At 39.0% G+C, this 15,494-nt stretch overlaps 1 protein-coding gene across 2 annotated transcripts in view; it reads left to right on the top strand.

Annotated features, from left to right (window-relative positions):
* cpne3 (copine III) overlaps nucleotides 1-15,240 on the top strand; it is a 41,559-nt gene extending 26,319 nt beyond the window's left edge. The window contains exons 15-17 of one of the 2 annotated variants that reach the window (XM_062991418.1): nucleotides 6,237-6,473; nucleotides 9,878-9,983; nucleotides 11,847-11,937. In XM_062991418.1, the coding sequence (XP_062847488.1) occupies nucleotides 6,237-6,473; nucleotides 9,878-9,979 (339 nt within the window). In that variant the 3' untranslated portion in view covers nucleotides 9,980-9,983; nucleotides 11,847-11,937. Of the gene's footprint in view, nucleotides 1-6,236; nucleotides 6,474-9,877; nucleotides 9,984-11,846 lie in introns of both variants that reach the window. The other variant, XM_062991417.1, reaches the window with a different exon arrangement.
* Nucleotides 15,241-15,494: the final 254 nt, after the last annotated feature.

Genomic DNA, 15,494 nt, shown 5'->3' with positions numbered 1-15,494 from the left:
TCCGTGATCTGATACACAATCTAGTGCACTGTGTAGGGAACATAAATCCGTTATCTGATACACAATCTAGTGCACTATGTAGGGAACATAAATCCGTTATCTGATATACAATCTAGCGCACTGTGTAGGGAACATAAATCCGTTATCTGATACACAATCTAGTGCACTATGTAGGGAACATAAATCCGTTATCTGATACACAATCTAGCGCACTGTGTAGGGAACATAAATCCGTGATCTGATACACAATCTAGTGCACTATGTAGGGAACATAAATCCGTTATCTGATATACAATCTAGTGCACTGTGTAGGGAACATAAATCCGTTATCTGATATACAATCTAGTGCACTGTGTAGGGAACATAAATCCGTGATCTGATACACAATCTAGTGCACTGTGTAGGGAACATAAATCCGTGATCTGATATACAATCTAGTGCACTGTGTAGGGAACATAAATCCGTTATCTGATATACAATCTAGTGCACTGTGTAGGGAACATAAATCCGTTATCTGATATACAATCTAGTGCACTGTGTAGGGAACATAAATCTGTGATCTGATACACAATCTAGTGCACTGTGTAGGGAACATAAATCTGTGATCTGATACACAATCTAGTGCACTGTGTAGGGAACATAAATCCGTTATCTGATACACAATCTAGTGCACTGTGTAGGGAACATAAATCCGTGATCTGATATACAATCTAGTGCACTGTGTAGGGAACATAAATCCGTGATCTGATACACAATCTAGTGCACTGTGTAGGGAACATAAATCCGCGATCTGATACACAATCTAGTGCACTATGTAGGGAACATAAATCCGTTATCTGATACACAATCTAGCGCACTGTGTAGGGAACATAAATCCGTTATCTGATATACAATCTAGCGCACTGTGTAGGGAACATAAATCCGTGATCTGATACACAATCTAGTGCACTATGTAGGGAACATAAATCCGTTATCTGATACACAATCTAGTGCACTGTGTAGGGAACATAAATCCGTGATCTGATACACAATCTAGTGCACTATGTAGGGAACATAAATCCGTGATCTGATACACAATCTAGTGCACTATGTAGGGAACATAAATCCGTGATCTGATACACAATCTAGTGCACTGTGTAGGGAACATAAATCCGTTATCTGATATACAATCTAGTGCACTGTGTAGGGAACATAAATCCGTGATCTGATACACAATCTAGTGCACTATGTAGGGAACATAAATCCGTGATCTGATACACAATCTAGTGCACTATGTAGGGAACATAAATCCGTTATCTGATACACAATCTAGTGCACTGTGTAGGGAACATAAATCCGTTATCTGATATACAATCTAGCGCACTGTGTAGGGAACATAAATCCGTGATCTGATACACAATCTAGTGCACTATGTAGGGAACATAAATCCGTGATCTGATACACAATCTAGTGCACTATGTAGGGAACATAAATCCGTTATCTGATACACAATCTAGTGCACTGTGTAGGGAACATAAATCCGTTATCTGATATACAATCTAGCGCACTGTGTAGGGAACATAAATCCGTTATCTGATACACAATCTAGTGCACTGTGTAGGGAACATAAATCCGTGATCTGATACACAATCTAGCGCACTGTGTAGGGAACATAAATCCGTGATCTGATATACAATCTAGTGCACTGTGTAGGGAACATAAATCCGTTATCTGATATACAATCTAGCGCACTGTGTAGGGAACATAAATCCGTGATCTGATACACAATCTAGTGCACTGTGTAGGGAACATAAATCCGTGATCTGATACACAATCTAGCGCACTGTGTAGGGAACATAAATCCGTGATCTGATACACAATCTAGTGCACTGTGTAGGGAACATAAATCCGTGATCTGATACACAATCTAGCGCACTGTGTAGGGAACATAAATCCGTGATCTGATACACAATCTAGCGCACTGTGTAGGGAACATAAATCCGTTATCTGATACACAATCTAGTGCACTGTGTAGGGAACATAAATCCGTTATCTGATACACAATCTAGTGCACTATGTAGGGAACATAAATCCGTTATCTGATACACAATCTAGCGCACTATGTAGGGAACATAAATCCGTTATCTGATACACAATCTAGTGCACTATGTAGGGAACATAAATCCGTGATCTGATACACAATCTAGTGCACTATGTAGGGAACATAAATCCGTGATCTGATACACAATCTAGTGCACTGTGTAGGGAACATAAATCCGTGATCTGATACACAATCTAGTGCACTATGTAGGGAACATAAATCCGTTATCTGATATACAATCTAGCGCACTGTGTAGGGAACATAAATCCGTGATCTGATACACAATCTAGTGCACTATGTAGGGAACATAAATCCGTGATCTGATACACAATCTAGTGCACTATGTAGGGAACATAAATCCGTTATCTGATACACAATCTAGTGCACTGTGTAGGGAACATAAATCCGTTATCTGATATACAATCTAGTGCACTGTGTAGGGAACATAAATCCGTGATCTGATACACAATCTAGTGCACTATGTAGGGAACATAAATCCGTGATCTGATACACAATCTAGTGCACTATGTAGGGAACATAAATCCGTTATCTGATACACAATCTAGTGCACTGTGTAGGGAACATAAATCCGTTATCTGATATACAATCTAGCGCACTGTGTAGGGAACATAAATCCGTGATCTGATACACAATCTAGTGCACTATGTAGGGAACATAAATCCGTGATCTGATACACAATCTAGTGCACTATGTAGGGAACATAAATCCGTTATCTGATACACAATCTAGTGCGCTGTGTAGGGAACATAAATCCGTGATCTGATATACAATCTAGCGCACTGTGTAGGGAACATAAATCCGTTATCTGATACACAATCTAGCGCACTGTGTAGGGAACATAAATCCGTGATCTGATACACAATCTAGTGCACTATGTAGGGAACATAAATCCGTTATCTGATACACAATCTAGTGCACTGTGTAGGGAACATAAATCCGTTATCTGATACACAATCTAGTGCACTGTGTAGGGAACATAAATCCGTGATCTGATACACAATCTAGTGCACTATGTAGGGAACATAAATCCGTGATCTGATACACAATCTAGTGCACTGTGTAGGGAACATAAATCCGTGATCTGATACACAATCTAGTGCACTATGTAGGGAACATAAATCCGTTATCTGATATACAATCTAGCGCACTGTGTAGGGAACATAAATCCGTGATCTGATACACAATCTAGTGCACTATGTAGGGAACATAAATCCGTGATCTGATACACAATCTAGTGCACTATGTAGGGAACATAAATCCGTGATCTGATACACAATCTAGTGCACTGTGTAGGGAACATAAATCCGTTATCTGATATACAATCTAGTGCACTGTGTAGGGAACATAAATCCGTGATCTGATACACAATCTAGTGCACTATGTAGGGAACATAAATCCGTGATCTGATACACAATCTAGTGCACTATGTAGGGAACATAAATCCGTTATCTGATACACAATCTAGTGCACTGTGTAGGGAACATAAATCCGTTATCTGATATACAATCTAGCGCACTGTGTAGGGAACATAAATCCGTGATCTGATACACAATCTAGCGCACTATGTAGGGAACATAAATCCGTGATCTGATACACAATCTAGTGCACTATGTAGGGAACATAAATCCGTTATCTGATACACAATCTAGTGCACTGTGTAGGGAACATAAATCCGTTATCTGATATACAATCTAGCGCACTGTGTAGGGAACATAAATCCGTTATCTGATACACAATCTAGTGCACTGTGTAGGGAACATAAATCCGTGATCTGATACACAATCTAGCGCACTGTGTAGGGAACATAAATCCGTGATCTGATATACAATCTAGTGCACTGTGTAGGGAACATAAATCCGTTATCTGATATACAATCTAGTGCACTGTGTAGGGAACATAAATCCGTGATCTGATACACAATCTAGTGCACTGTGTAGGGAACATAAATCCGTGATCTGATACACAATCTAGCGCACTGTGTAGGGAACATAAATCCGTGATCTGATATACAATCTAGTGCACTGTGTAGGGAACATAAATCCGTTATCTGATATACAATCTAGCGCACTGTGTAGGGAACATAAATCCGTTATCTGATATACAATCTAGCGCACTGTGTAGGGAACATAAATCCGTTATCTGATACACAATCTAGCGCACTGTGTAGGGAACATAAATCCGTGATCTGATATACAATCTAGTGCACTGTGTAAGGAACATAAATCCGTGATCTGATATACAATCTAGTGCACTGTGTAGGGAACATAAATCCGTTATCTGATATACAATCTAGTGCACTGTGTAGGGAACATAAATTCGTGATCTGATACACAATCTAGCGCACTGTGTAGGGAACATAAATCCGTTATCTGATACACAATCTAGTGCACTGTGTAGGGAACATAAATCCGTGATCTGATACACAATCTAGCGCACTGTGTAGGGAACATAAATCCGTGATCTGATACACAATCTAGCGCACTGTGTAGGGAACATAAATCCGTGATCTGATATACAATCTAGTGCACTGTGTAGGGAACATAAATCCGTGATCTGATACACAATCTAGCGCACTGTGTAGGGAACATAAATCCGTGATCTGATACACAATCTAGCGCACTGTGTAGGGAACATAAATCCGTTATCTGATATACAATCTAGCGCACTGTGTAGGGAACATAAATCCGTGATCTGATACACAATCTAGTGCACTGTGTAGGGAACATAAATCCGTTATCTGATACACAATCTAGTGCACTATGTAGGGAACATAAATCCGTGATCTGATACACAATCTAGTGCACTGTGTAGGGAACATAAATCCGTTATCTGATATACAATCTAGTGCACTGTGTAGGGAACATAAATTCGTGATCTGATATACAATCTAGTGCACTATGTAGGGAACATAAATCCGTGATCTGATACACAATCTAGTGCACTATGTAGGGAACATAAATCCGTGATCTGATACACAATCTAGTGCACTGTGTAGGGAACATAAATCCGTTATCTGATATACAATCTAGTGCACTGTGTAGGGAACATAAATTCGTGATCTGATACACAATCTAGCGCACTGTGTAGGGAACATAAATCCGTTATCTGATACACAATCTAGTGCACTGTGTAGGGAACATAAATCCGTGATCTGATACACAATCTAGCGCACTGTGTAGGGAACATAAATCCGTGATCTGATATACAATCTAGTGCACTATGTAGGGAACATAAATCCGTTATCTGATATACAATCTAGTGCACTGTGTAGGGAACATAAATCCGTGATCTGATACACAATCTAGCGCACTGTGTAGGGAACATAAATCCGTGATCTGATATACAATCTAGTGCACTGTGTAGGGAACATAAATCCGTGATCTGATACACAATCTAGCGCACTGTGTAGGGAACATAAATCCGTGATCTGATACACAATCTAGTGCACTGTGTAGGGAACATAAATCCGTTATCTGATATACAATCTAGTGCACTATGTAGGGAACATTAATGTGTTTGTAACGCGAACAGTTAGCTTAATAGCCCAGTTAGCAGCTCCTAAGAGTTCTGTTATCACCCATAATCCTTTGGTGTGTGCGAGAGGTTTTTTATTTCTTTTTTTCCCTTCGGAGGTTCTTGCCTTCTCATTCTTGTTCTTACCTCCCTGAAATGAGTTTTTGCAACTTGGGATGTCTGCTTTGTAGTGTTAAACTTTATATTCGTTGTGGAACTACTTTTTGGCGGAAGGTTGTCAATATTAAAGCATATTTATTATGAAATTCAGGGCTTCTTTGGTTTATTTTCTTTCTTTATTTTGTAAAAACTGTTGTATAAAAGCAATAGAACACTCGAGGTCGTGTGTTATTGCGAATAACATAATAATGATGTTATTCGTGATAACACACTCCCTCTCGTGTTCTATTGCTTAATTACGTTTCCATGCACTGTAAACATGTGACTGGCCCTAAAAAAGCTTAGCTGGCCTTATGGCTTATAATGCAATTAGGAAAACCTATATATTGATGAGGAAATACATAGAGAAATGGTATAACGGTTCATTTTTACCCACTGTTTCATGAATGCACGAATTGTATAACTTGTTTTTGTTTGTTTTCTTTTGTTTTCTGTGATAAAGCAATACTTAGTGCTGCTAATCATCACGGACGGCGTGATCACAGACATGGATCAGACCTGCGCTGCCATCGTAGCTGCCGCCCATTTACCCATGTCGATCATCATCGTGGGTGTCGGTGACGCAGACTTCGCCGACATGGAGATTCTGGATGGGGACGACGGGCGTTTAAGGTCTCCTTCCGGAGAGACGGCCATACGAGACATCGTGCAGTTTGTGCCCTTCAGGAAATTTCAGAACGTGAGTAGACCAGACGTGTACAACACAAAACCTGTATTGAGCTTGATCTGTGAGTGATTTTGTTATAAGTGCTTGACACTTTATAAGCCTGAGTAATACCTGTAAAGGCTTTTTGTCATTCACACTTGCAGCTTTCATACGGTAAATTACCGGGTCGTAACCAATCATTCGCTGTAAAACTGCACCACGTGTTAACCAATCCTATAAAATGTCATTGGTAGATTCATTAGTTTCAACTGTGACATTTTCTTACTTGCTTTACATTCCTGTTGTGATTTGCAGGTGATTGGTTAAAAATAAACACATTTCTGAACCAATTTTGCCTTGGTATGAGGTAACATTTCACCTCAATTTGCTGAGATTTCTCATGTTTTACTTCTTAGGCACAGAACAGGATCTTAAATGCTGTGTTTATTCAATTTTTCCAAAACTTAGTGGGTGCCGCACAGCAACATGGGTTCTTAGGACCTGTGTTTGTCCTTACCTTCAGTGATGCGGTCTGTCTGAAAACCTTGTGATCTCCCTACATAGACACATTTTACATCATCCTACATGCCTGAGAAGAAGGCATGTCTAAATTCAGAATCAGAATCAGACTTTGTTGGCCAAGTATGCTCACACATACAAGGAATTTGACTTTGGTTATACAGATGCTAGCAGTGCACGATAAATACAATAAGGACAGTCTTAAACACACACACACACACACACACACACACATATATACTCTTTCTATAACACACACGTCACACATTCATACCTGTAAACAATTAGCATGTGTATTTCACATTATGGGTTAAAGGTGCAGAGTTCTGTGCAGTATAAAAACTATATATTAGGGCTGTCGAAGTTAACGCGATAATAACGCATTAACGCGATTTCAATTTAACGCGATTAAAAATAATAGTGCCGTTAACGCAAATTCTAGTTAATGTTGAGACTTGACTGGTAGAACTACAACGCTCGGTTACATTATGTTAACATTATGTTAAAACAAACGTTTTAATGTCGGACTTGCCACCGTTTTTCATTTGCGGTTTGTTAGCATAATGTAACCGAGCGTTGTAGTGATGCACTTATAAAGAAATAAATACACGCTGTATTCACAAGTTGTCGGGAGCAAAACACTTTTATTAACTTATTCTGTTAAGGTACCAAATACCGGAAAGCTGAGTCAAGCACGTTAGTCCATGAACTATGGAAGCCCCAAAGGGTCAAAACACACTCACTTCGTGTAGAAACGGCCATCAAACCATTGTCACAATACAACCACAGAAAAGTCTGTTACAATAACTACGCCTTATCCCACCTAAAGCACCGCTGATCTACAATGTTTGCTGATGGAGAAATTCTAAACTACAATCTGACATTTACTGCCTAGTATGTGAGTGAATAAACTCCCTTACAGTTTTCTCTTGTCCCAGCAGTTTTTAACATCAGTACATTTAGCATAAAATGTGTTCACCATTTTAATTGTAACATTTCACATAAAAATCCTTGTTTTCTATAACATTTACACAGATTTTTTTTTATGCGATTAATCGCGATTAACTATATGAAATTCTGAGATTAATCGCGATTAAAAATTTTAATCGTTTGACAGCCCTACTATAGATATATACTATATATAAATAAGAAATAAAACGAATGTGAAAGACCAGTGTAAGCAGGGTTGCGAGTCATTATATAAGTTAAATAGGTCAGTTGTAGATGAGCAAGATTAACAGCTTCCTCAATTTTTAAATTAAGACCATGGGTCTGCCTGAAAACCCAGTGATCTCTCTACATAGACTTATTTTACATCATCCTACACGCCTGAGAAGAAGGCACGTCTAAATTCTTAGATTCCTTAAAATGCCCCTACTGAGGAGCCTTAAGTCTGAGTGATAATCTGACTGAATCACTGTGTTAGCTTAGTAAGCTTAGTAACTGCAGTGACGTAATCGCCCTAATCTCTGTCTAAGTAGAGCGTCTAAATAATCTGCCTTATGAGTTCGATGTCTTATTAGAATCCTCTCTACTGAGGCAGCTGATCAGGTAGGCAATAGGCAGCAAGGCAGCTCACTAGGTTTTCAGACAGACCCATTGTCTGTGATTTGTGTTTTTCTTCTTGGTGAAAGAGTTTCCTCTTATGTACTGTGGTTTCTTCCCATCTTCACAAATCCCGTATGGGTGGATTAGCTAACATTACATTCACACGTTCATTTACATCTGTGGGCACTTAGTGTGTTGCTCTGTGATGGATTTGTGAGCATCGATCCAGGGTGGGGCTGAACTAGTGTAACCCTGTCCAGGATGACAGATTTACTAAAATGAATAACTGGACAATACAATAAAGTACAAATGATTCAACTGGCAAACTGGTCATGATTCGTCCTGGTCAATCTGAGCTCAACCCACATACACTATACGGACAAAAGTATTGGGACGCCCCTTATAATCTGTGAATTCATGTGTTTTAGCCACAGCGGGTGGTACCAGGTGTAATAAATCAATCATATAAAGGAAGTTATATGCCTCCAAGCTTGCAGCAACAGTTTAGGGAAGGTCCTTTCCTGTTCCAGCATGACTATAAAGCTCTATAAAGACGTGAAGAAAATCTCAGTTTAAAGGAACTCCAGTGGCTTGCACCGAGCTCTGACCTCAGCCCCACTCAAGAGTTTTGGAATAAACTGGAACATCTATTGAGGCTTTCTTGACCAACCTCAGTGCCCAGCCATACAAACGCTCTTTTGACAAAATAGGCACAAATTCCCACAGATATAGTAATTCCCAGTCTTGTGAGATGCTATAATGATTACATAAAGGTCATTTGTTTTTAAACATTTGGTCAGGCATCCAAATACTTTATGCCAAACAGTGTATGTAGCTTATGTGTATATTAGTAGGCTCATTTTTTTATGTTTCACCACCGCTTTATCCTGGTCAGGGTCTCGGTGGGTCTTGTTTCCCTGGAATCACTGGGTGCAATGCTGTAACCCTCCCTGGACAGGACGCCATTCCAGGGCATTAGATTCTAAAAATTGCACTTTGGGGGGGTTGCTTTAGTGTAGATGAAAAGGCAGAAAATTATAAAAGAAATGACTATTGGTTTATCCATGTTAGTGTGAACTACCTTGACTTGTTAGCCTTGCCCTGAAATCCTCCCTGCAGTCAACCTGGAATTGTAATTGGACGTGTCCTGATAAATGGCCGCGCCAAGTTATTCTGGAATTTGGTTCAGTGGTGCATTGATACTAAACTCCTACCCGGTAAAAGTGCATGTGTGAAAGGGATTGAGTTGTGCAGTCACAATTATATTATTATACTTATATTCATTATTATCATCTTAATATGTGCAAGCTTTTCTTCAGTGTGTGTCAGAGCTTTGCCAGTCTATCCCTCTTCTTTTCATTTCATTTCAGGCATCCAGACAGACACTTTCTCAGTGTGTACTGGCAGAGTTACCAGAACAAGTCGTGTCCTACTTCAGATTTAAAAAACTGCAGCCTCCCCATGACCCCTAGACATGTAGGGCTTCAAAAGGCTTCTCATTTCAAATCACTACCTACTGATTTCCTCCTCCTTCTTCTTCTCTTTGTTTACTTGCATGGCCTGAGGGATGAATGCACAATGTAAGATAAATGACCGTGTATGAAAAGTTAAAGAAATAATTCAGAATAGTTTCTTTACCTATTTTCTATCCTCTTTCAATTTTTATAAGCAGTGACTATGACTCAATGTTCAATGTTCAGTACAATGCCAATTTATGCCAACATTTTAAGCCAATATAAAGATTGATATTGATATCCTGGGTCAGATCTTCAAATCTAATTCTAAATCTAATTCTTTGAGGGGATGTGGACCAAAATCCCGGAACCTTTCTTTATCTTATGAATTTTTTAAAACTATATACACGCACTAACTAGTCTAAGTATTCTAACAATTAATTTAAAATTACGAGACAGCCAGAAAACCATCAGGCTCCACAATAAATCCTCTCATAAACGAAAGGTTAGACTCGCACTGTCCATACAACCTGATTAATTCTAAATATGACAGAAGTGAAAGGGATGAAAGGGATTGCAAGCGGTGGACTTATGCAAGGGGTTTTCAACCTGTTTGGACATGCGCCCCCTTCCGTGTGCCAACCTTGAACTTATGCCCCCGCAACCCCCCCAGCCCCCGCCCCATCAACCCTTGCACAGAAATCATTGCAAAAGCTCTTGACAACCTAAAATAATATAATTACAGTTGTGCACATCATACATACGATAAATTTTGCTGATTTAAAATATTCACTTCAAATAGACAATACAGCCCGGTCTTTATCAATGTGGCGGCTGAGCCTGTTTCTGCGAGCACATCATAGAAATTCATGGTTCACTATCAGTTACAGCTAGTGTTAAATCGTAAGCGGTTCTTGCTTTTGATGTAGATGAGAGCAGAAATCGTTACTTCACAGATCCAAGTAGAGGCAAAAGTACATCAGTACTTTGCTTTGACTGACAGAAAACTCCACAGACAGAACGAGTCTGACTTGACTGTTGATCAGTGTTAATAGCCAGTTTAATTAAGCCTCCGACCTGTAAAAAAAAGCGAGTCACACAAAATGTTCCAGTAGCTGGTGTTTATTTGCACCACAGCATTCATTAATAACAGTAAAAACGGAGAGCTGACTGAGGAGAGAAGCTCAGAATGTGCACAAGCTTCTCTTCATACGAATCGACTCCTGACTCACTTACAGCGATATTGTGAACAGAGCATCTCCCACTATACACCTCTCTTAAAAACATACACACAAAACATTTTGTCACCGATTTATCTTCACTGTTCACTAGCCAATGGTCCTTTTTTCAGACTGAACTGGATAACATTAAACGTGCGTGTGTGCGTGGTCAGCGAGACTAATCAAATCTCATGTGTTTGAAAAAATGCATTGGTTTGGTTTTAGAAGTAAAAGAAATCTCGTGACGCCCCCCTGGACAAGCCCCACAGGTTGAAAACCCCTGGACTAATGTACAGCACATAAAAAAGCTGGACACATTGGTCCATTATATTTTTTACTTGATATTGTTTTACCCAGGTTTTTAATATCATGCACTGATAATCAGATTATTGATAAGAATGTCACCCAGTGCATGAAAAATAGAAAATAACAGTGGCAACAGATTCCTTTTCTCACACCACTGTGTTAGAGATGCAGAGGATAGAGATTAGTTTTTAAAATACTGTTGTACTCCTTTATTATATCACATACAGTATATTGACATCCACATGTGAGCCTCAGCCAACTGCACTTCCTCTTCTTCTCAGTTCTGCACTCTGACATTATCATTAATGACTCTATAACCGATTCTCAGTTTCTCTCTCTTTCTCTCTCTTTCTCTACAGGCACCTAAGGAGGCGCTGGCACAGAGTGTTCTGGCAGAAGTTCCTGGTCAGGTTGTCAGTTTCTTTAACATGTTAAAGCTAAGCCCCCTCAACTCCAGCACACCTGTAGCTGCTCCTGCAGGCCAGACAAACTAAATTAATTCCTTAGAAAGCCCTAGCGCATGTGAAGCTGGGTGTACAAAAGTAAAACAAACCATGTAGCCTAACATTTTAATAATCCAGGGACAGTATTACATCCTTACCTCTTATTCAGATTATGTTCACATTATTAATGTGGCCCAATTATTTTTCATATGTTATATTTTAAGTTGAAATATTTGAAGCCACTTTGTGATCCTAATACGTGATTAATACATGGCCATGCTTTAATAATGAGAACTATAATCTAGAGATGGGCTCGATCCGATCCCGGATCGGTATCGGGTCCGATTTTGATGTCATGACTTCAGTCAGTAACAGAAAAAAATAACATTAGTTTTATTTTATTTATTTTACTAAAATGTTCTTTGTATGGAAATATTTTGGTCTGGAAACACAGAAAAGCAAAACAGCCGCTCAGGTGGCGCAGCGGTAAAACACACGCTGTTCACCAGAGCTGAGAACTCGAATACATCGTATCGAATCTCGACTCTGCCTTGCCGGCCGAGGCTGAGCGGCCACATGAACAACGACTGGCCTGTCGTTCAGATAAGGGGCGGGATTAAGCCGGATGGGGACTCTCTCTCAGACTAGTGCGATTACGACCTTTGCTGGCTGGTTGGTGGCGCCTGCACAGAGGTGGGAAAGGAGTGCAGTAGAGGGTGTGGCCCTCCGTGCACAGCGCTCGTCAAGTGTAGGTGATAAGATGTTCGATTGCTGTGCACGTGTCGGAGGGGGCGTGGAGCAGCCTCGTCCTCCCCAATCAGGAGCGGGGACCAGCATTAGTGAGAGGATGATTGACGGGTAGAAATTGGAAGCGCTAAAGCGGGAGAAAAAGGAAAAAAAAAAAGAAAAAACAGCTACTTGCAATGTGTGCAAAGCTAGCGTGTCAAGGGGTGGAAGTAAGGTTTCGTCGTATAGCACGACTAACTTCATCAAGCACCTGCAGAAACTTAAAAACCTAACAGAGAAAACAAATGCACAAGATAATGTTATTTTTTTGCTCTTTTAATATGATGTTCTGTGTGGTTTCAGCCTCATAATGTAACCCTTAGCACAATAACAATCATAATAATATTAAAGTATCGGTTTCAGTATCGGTATCGGTAAACTTGGATCGACCCATCACTACTATAATCTCAGACAGAATCTCTACCAGCAGACATCACTGCTGGCAGGGGCTGTACAGATATGTGCCATTAATTGATTGCCTTATTAGTTTTTTTTCTATTTTATCAAACTAAAATCACATTTGTTATGATGAATGTGCATCATAATTTTAAATATGAATACTGGATATGTGTAAGAAATCTGAATTGAGCTGTAACACTTGTATTGTTAATGTAACCTAGGTGTATGTTTACATGTATTGGCTGCACATGCTAAAAAATGGTATTTTTCTTTTGTTTAAATTTGTTATTTTTTTTCTGTCAGCTTTTCAGAATTGCCAAAATTAGTTTTTAAAACTAATAATATTTTCTTTGTCTTTATATGAGGATTTTATTTTTCAGAGGAATTTTATTGTTTGACATGATTTAAACAAATTGTATTTTTAATAATGTTTTTATGTTCTTTGTGTAGTAGTAGCTCAGTGGTTAAAGTACTGGTCTAGTGATCAAAAGATCACTGGTTCAAGCCTTGCCTTTGCCATGTTTCCACTGTTGGGCCCCTCGGCAAGGCCCTTAACTCCTCAAGCGCTTGTATTGTATTCAGTAACATTTATAAGTCGCATTGGATAAAAGCGTCTGCTAGATGCCATAAATGTAATTGTGTAACGTGGCTCATCTTCTGAATGAATTCTACAGTGAAACAACGTTAGGAGTCGTGTCCTCCTGCGATGCCATTTTAGCCAGCAAAGGGGGCACCGAGGCTCAGATGATTTCATTATATTTTCTCTCTCTTAGATTCGCAAGCTCATTTCTTGCAAACCTGCTTTTCTCACATAGACCATGATGTCAGGCTTGGTCCGGTTTCTGTTTTTAGGGAACTTAACTGCTTTGTGGCAGTTATGGGGTTTGGAACCCCCCTGGACGAGTGAGTGGGCAGTCGATAGTGTGAGCTTACCGTTCATCTTTCGCCGCCCTTGGCTTGTGTTAGGGTTCCCTATCTTTCCTTTTTCTGAGAATCGAGTTGTCACAGACAACTGGAAACCAGTTTACAATTCTGCACTGTTCCTGTTCTGTCCACTATCTCCGTTGAGGGCTGCAAGATGTTGCTTTGTTATTTGTTTTGTGTCTTTTGGCCACTGTATTGTTTTACCTTGTTTATAACGTCTCTCACCTGGATTCTATAGCATTCTTGCAGGTGTGGGGCTTCTCCTTCTGATTAAGCATCGAGGTGCGACCCGCACTGTTTTACTTTGACTTCTCATTGGTGCCATTATATTAATTACTGTGTTTATGCATAAACTGTTGGTGCATATAGAGGTTTTAAGCATAAAAATTTACTATATGCTTTGCTTATATAGTTATGGCACAAAGTACAATGATGTTTAACCAAATGAATAATGTTCTATGCAGTTTTATGCCAAGCTTTCAACACTCCTGCTCAAACTCCATGTTTTGTTTTGGTGTTCAGGTAACACTTGATTATGACTTTTTTCTTCACGTTGAGTTTACAGTACGTTTTCTATACATATTTCTTACAACTTGTATGATCAATTCAGCAAATAAACAGTAATAATAATAAATGCCTAATACATTTTGTTTTTGTTAACTGCTTGTGAATTACCTTTATTTTTAGTAAATAATCTTTTAGTTGTTTAGTTTAACTTTACATTTTACATCATAACATACAGTTAAAAGTACCTGCTAAAGAGGAGGGAAAATCAGAAGCCACATAATATAAAGAAATAAAATATTTGACCTCTTTATGTAATTCCTGACAGTTCACAATACGTTTTCTTTACGTTTAGTTAGTATTTACCTGCACTGCACATTATAATATGTGACTATAACCTGAATGATCCCTTTAGCAAATAAACAGTAATTGTGCTTTAATTTGAGAAGTTCGTTTGAGGTAAAGGATGAGTTAACATCATTTTATATAAATAAACAAAACATGGAATTTGATCAGGGGTGTCTAAACATTTGCAAGAGAAATATTGTATTTAATATTTTTATTGGGCCCCTGTGAGTGACGACTCGCCAGGTGGCTTCATGTCTGAATGTTCAGGAACCACTGCACAAAACAATCAGAATGGCAACTTTTTATTTTTACTTATTATGAGCATGTACAAATACACAGATTCATTTGGTACAGTGTGTATTGTGTCATTCTTTCATTTCTGAAAAGACTCGGCGCACTTGTGTATTAAATACTTGTAGAGATACCACTGTATGTACAAAAGTATTGGTACCCCTTGTTCTTATTATTGGATTTATGTGTTTCAGCCACTACAATTGCTTATAAGTGTAATACATTAATTATATAAAGGTAATTATATGCTTTCAACTTCACAGCAGCAGTTTAGGGAAGGCCCTTTTCTGTTCCAGCATAATTGTTCCTTTG

Source organism: Trichomycterus rosablanca, chromosome 3 (assembly GCF_030014385.1).
Source record: "Trichomycterus rosablanca isolate fTriRos1 chromosome 3, fTriRos1.hap1, whole genome shotgun sequence".
Classification (NCBI taxonomy): domain Eukaryota; kingdom Metazoa; phylum Chordata; class Actinopteri; order Siluriformes; family Trichomycteridae; genus Trichomycterus; species Trichomycterus rosablanca.
Note: the sequence above shows the minus strand (reverse complement) of the source record. Positions and strands in the feature narration are given on the sequence as shown.